The sequence below is a fragment of the Erigeron canadensis genome, chromosome 3 (genome assembly GCF_010389155.1).
Source record: "Erigeron canadensis isolate Cc75 chromosome 3, C_canadensis_v1, whole genome shotgun sequence".
In the NCBI taxonomy this organism is placed as follows: domain Eukaryota; kingdom Viridiplantae; phylum Streptophyta; class Magnoliopsida; order Asterales; family Asteraceae; genus Erigeron; species Erigeron canadensis.
The window spans coordinates 1,927,841-1,932,264 of NC_057763.1; the positions used below are offsets into that span (position 1 = coordinate 1,927,841).

A 4,424-nucleotide genomic window follows, 5' to 3' on the forward strand; every position below is an offset into this window, starting at 1 on the left:
AGCTCCATTTAAAGCCAGCGTCACTCTTTTGACCACTCCTTCCGGTTTTCTCTTACATTCTCGTTTCCACTCTCAAAATTAAACTTAAAAAATAAGTAGACGTGATAAAGTGCTCTCAAACTAATTAAATTAGTTAATATATATAGGTATTGGTTCAAGTAAAACAAGTGTGTATTTAAAGTAACCTCGATACATTAAATGAGGTGATTAAAAGATTGAGCAAAATTGTTATTTCCTGAAAATAAAGTCAGGTGTTCGATCCATGTGGAGTTGTGGTCGATACCAGGCCATCGTATTGTTGCTTAATCATGTCAATTTACCTCTCATACTTTAGATATGCCGCAGTTTAGTATGGCCGTGTGGGCTGGTTAGGGTTCCCGAAAAGAAGCCTTCAACGCTTTGCATGATCAATTTACCTCTTATATGTTAAGAATCCCTAATTGGTATCACTTATTTTAACATACGAGAGATAGTGTCTGCGCGTTGCGGCGGTGAGATGGTGCGGATGATAGGTCAAGTTATACAGTATGATAGCCAAATGCCTTAACCGTACGGGCTCTGTCTTCGGATTTAAAAGTATATCGAATGACAACTCTAATGGAAGAGTATGAAATTTTAAGAATACCCATACAACTTTTATAATTTATCGATATACGGTTTTTGAGATAAAAATTTTTGAATGAATTAGAGGAATAAAATAATTTATGGAAGAGAGAAAAGAAATTAAGTGGTTGAGATTTGAGGAGAGAGAAATATGAATAGTTGAGATTTAAGGGTATTATAGGTATATTAAGTAAAGATGTTTAAATTATTGAATAAAAAAGAAATATAATTTAAGTAGTTCAATTACTTAATTAAGATTTGAAAAAAGGGCAAAATAATTTAAGATAGTATTAGATATATCGTTGCAAACCCCTAAACAATTGTTGAACTTGGTGCAATAGTTATAGTTCCTTCATCCAAAATAGAAGTGGCTACTATACATATAGTAACTTAGCTTTTTGCTTATATCAAGTTTGCATTAATCAACTTTGGGCCCGTATGACCATTTTGACCCGTTTATAAGTTTTTTGGTAAAAAAGCCGTCAGCTATACTTATTTTTAAACAATCGATTCGTTAGAAATAAACCATAACTCGTACTCATTAATCCACAAACAAAGAGTCAAATTGTCATAGTCAATGCACATAAAGAAGAAGTAATGTCACAAACTCTGTTATTTGAATATTTGATAAGTTGGTAACCCGTACACGAAATCCGAATAATGACATGAAAAATCAACCGAAACTAAATTAAACAAGATGTGACGATCGTGAAATTGATTTTCCATAAATTCAATTGCAATAAATGATCAAAAATAATAAATTATGGACGTCATCTTAAGACACTAAATGCATGCATTCATTATATTCAATAGAGTTGGTTGTGCAATGTATGCATGTATATCTATATCTTTCAGTACATCTTAAATTCGTCAAGCAAATCAAACCATGATTAAAATAAACACTGGATTATAATTGATCAACTTCAAAATGTTATGTTAAATTTATTATGTACTTTTTGAAAGATTTAAAGGTGAGAATTATATTATATAAACTAATAAAGAGATGGGGATCATTGATAATGTATACATATAAATTTTCTTTTTTCACTAACTCAAAACTATTTTTCTATTCCCCCCTGATGGCTAATATCATTTACAAGAAATATTTAACTTCAGCAAAACCACTGCCACTAATTCATATAGAAATGTTAAGATCAATTCGGGGTTTCTTCATCGCCGTAGGGGATGGCACGTTCATATTGCAACGGGGACATCTAGGATTGCTTCGAGATATAAGCACATACAATAAACAGCTTGGACAACCAGCAGCATAAGCCTGAGAAGATTTTTCATCCTGATCATCATCTTCAATAACCATAGTTTCTTTAAAAGAAGACGAAGAGTTTGAGGCAGGGGAAGAGCAGGACTTTGAAACAGACACAGATCGTTTCTTGATAGTCTCTCGTTCTGCACGTTCCAAAGCAAATTTCACCTTGTCCAAAGTGCATACGCTCCTGTAAGCAGGTGGCGATGGTGACGATAGATTCACAAGGTTTAGATCTAAACTAGTATCGTCGAATAGGTTCAATGGCTTTTTCAATGATGGAGGGAAGTTTAGGTCTTGAAGCTTAGACATTGTTTGATCATTACTGTCTTGCTGTTTATGATCAGATGATGTAGATGATGTGTTTGGTGATTTGCATCTTTGCAGATAAACTTTTCCTGACTGAATCCAATCATTCATTAAACAAGTTAGTTGAGTCACAACTAATGATCATTTTTAATAAAACAGAACACACGCTTACATAAATACAAAAAATAAATATAAATATATAACCATATACTATGACATAAATGAAATCAACAAACAAGATAATAACATAGTTATGACTGCATAAAATAAAAAATACAAGTACAAATGAATGCTGTCATAAATGTTGCATTCCTAACAATCTGCCTTCCTTAAATTACTAACTACACTTTCTTTCGCAAACGTTTTTTTATAATAAATAAATTAAAGCGCTTATTTATTGCTATAGATACATATTTGAACGCCTAAAGGTTGCACCAGTTTTACTCCTAGTCCTGAACTACCCCATATATTTCATTAATACACCTGTGTTTAGAATTCAACCCGAATTTCTTTTCAATAGCCATAACCCATATATATAAAACTGATCATATATACATACAGCTTATATTTAATACATAATACACATGTTTTAAAATATCAAAACGTAGTTAAACGAATCGTTTACCCATGTATCAACTACTTATAACTTTTTGTTTATCAAATTGTTAAGTTAGGTCATCCATAACATAATATAATAGTATAACCTTCATCACATCAACAAATTTATCATAAAGTGATTAAAAAACATACATATACATACATGCATATATATTGCCTACAATAAGTGTCTACGTATGTATACATATTACATAGTTATAGCTATGTCAATAATACCTACTTAATACAGAATAATTTCACAAAATGTGAAATGAATATGAAGAGTTAATTACACATGGATCATCCTTTCAACTTTCAAATTACAATTATAATCCTCTATTGTAAAACTGTTAACATTTAATATAATTTTAAATACAAATACCTACATACATATGTATATGTGTGTGTATAGATATATTATGTATACATATATGTACAAAATTACAGGCTTAATCCTTTATTTTGAAATTCTATGTATTGACGTTAGTATTATATACAAACATCTACATACATATGTGTATACATATACAAATAATATACATATACATATACATTTTTTAATTTTTTTTTATTCCACTCTGTTTTAAATTAGGTCATATATAACAAGAATTTCTAAAAATATCAACAAAATTATAATATAAAACTAACAAAATCAACATATCTACAGAGAAATCACAACAAACAATTTCCGATTCATCAAACAAAAATCACAAAAAAAATAAATAAAATTCGCTTCAATCAGAAGCAAAATTAGGTTAAAATATCGATAGAAATACCTTCAAATCGAGGCGTTTTTCATAGCCAGACGGAACATGTAAATCGAGGTCCAATTCCTTGCCGGAATCAACATCGCAACCACCGCCGCCGCCGCCGCCGCCGAGCAAGTCACGAGTAATCAGAGCCGTTGATCTCGAATCGTTCATTATCGCTTGTTGTTGATTCATTAGAGAACAGAGGTAATTTACGTCGGTAACCATCGCCGGAGATATATAGATACAGAATATATATAGATATATATATAGATGTATAGATATAGAGAGTGTTTTGTGTGTGTGAGAAAATTGGGGGAAGGGATGAAATGAATAATGAAGCTATGTGTGTGCTATATAGGGGAGGGTGGGAAGAGAGGGAGACTAATGATAATAATTGCTTAGTAAATTATGCAATTAATGAATACCTTCTCACTCTTCCTTTGTATTAATGTTATGTTAATCAATGGTATTTATTTATTTAAAAATCTACTAGAAACTATTAAATATACTACTGTCCTAAAATATGTTTAGTAGTTAATATTTTAAAATAATTCCCCTTTTTTTCTTATTTAAATTTGAATTGAAGAATATAAAATTTGATAAATTTTAATTTTCGTTTATCTGTTCACTAAATTTTTTATAATTTAGTGAATAATAAAACTATTCTTCTGTCCCACTAAATTTGTCCACTTTTATATTTTCAAAGTCAAATTTTATGAAATTTGACCATAAATATTTTTATTTGTGTTATATATTAGTCGATAAAAGTTATACCAATGAAACACACATCTAACAATTCATATAACTTTCATCAAATATTATATCACAAAAACAAAAATATTCATGGTCAAAGTTCGTAAAGTTTGACTATGAGAATATATAAGTGGACAAATTTATTG

At 30.1% G+C, this 4,424-nt stretch overlaps 1 protein-coding gene across 1 annotated transcript; it reads right to left on the reverse strand.

Moving 5' to 3' along the window:
* Nucleotides 1–1,565: 1,565 nt before the first annotated feature.
* Nucleotides 1,566–3,831, reverse strand: LOC122593434. Its single transcript, XM_043765845.1, has 2 exons — nucleotides 3,550–3,831; nucleotides 1,566–2,269 (listed from the first exon to the last, which is right to left on the reverse strand). Exons 1-2 carry the CDS (start codon nucleotides 3,748–3,750, stop codon nucleotides 1,739–1,741), a joined length of 732 nt encoding a protein of 243 aa, XP_043621780.1. The 5' UTR covers nucleotides 3,751–3,831; the 3' UTR covers nucleotides 1,566–1,738.
* Between the last annotated feature and the right edge of the window lie 593 nt (nucleotides 3,832–4,424).

What these genes read in the sequence shown, in the direction of transcription:
- LOC122593434 (XM_043765845.1), bottom strand. Translation starts at nt 3,750, where the DNA reads ATGGTTACCGACGTAAATTACCTCTGTTCTCTAATGAATCAACAACAA. An exon ending in AAAAACGCCTCGATTTGAAG is followed by an intron (nt 2,270 to 3,549) that starts GTATTTCTATCG and finishes GATTGGATTCAG; the next exon opens with TCAGGAAAAGTTTATCTGCA.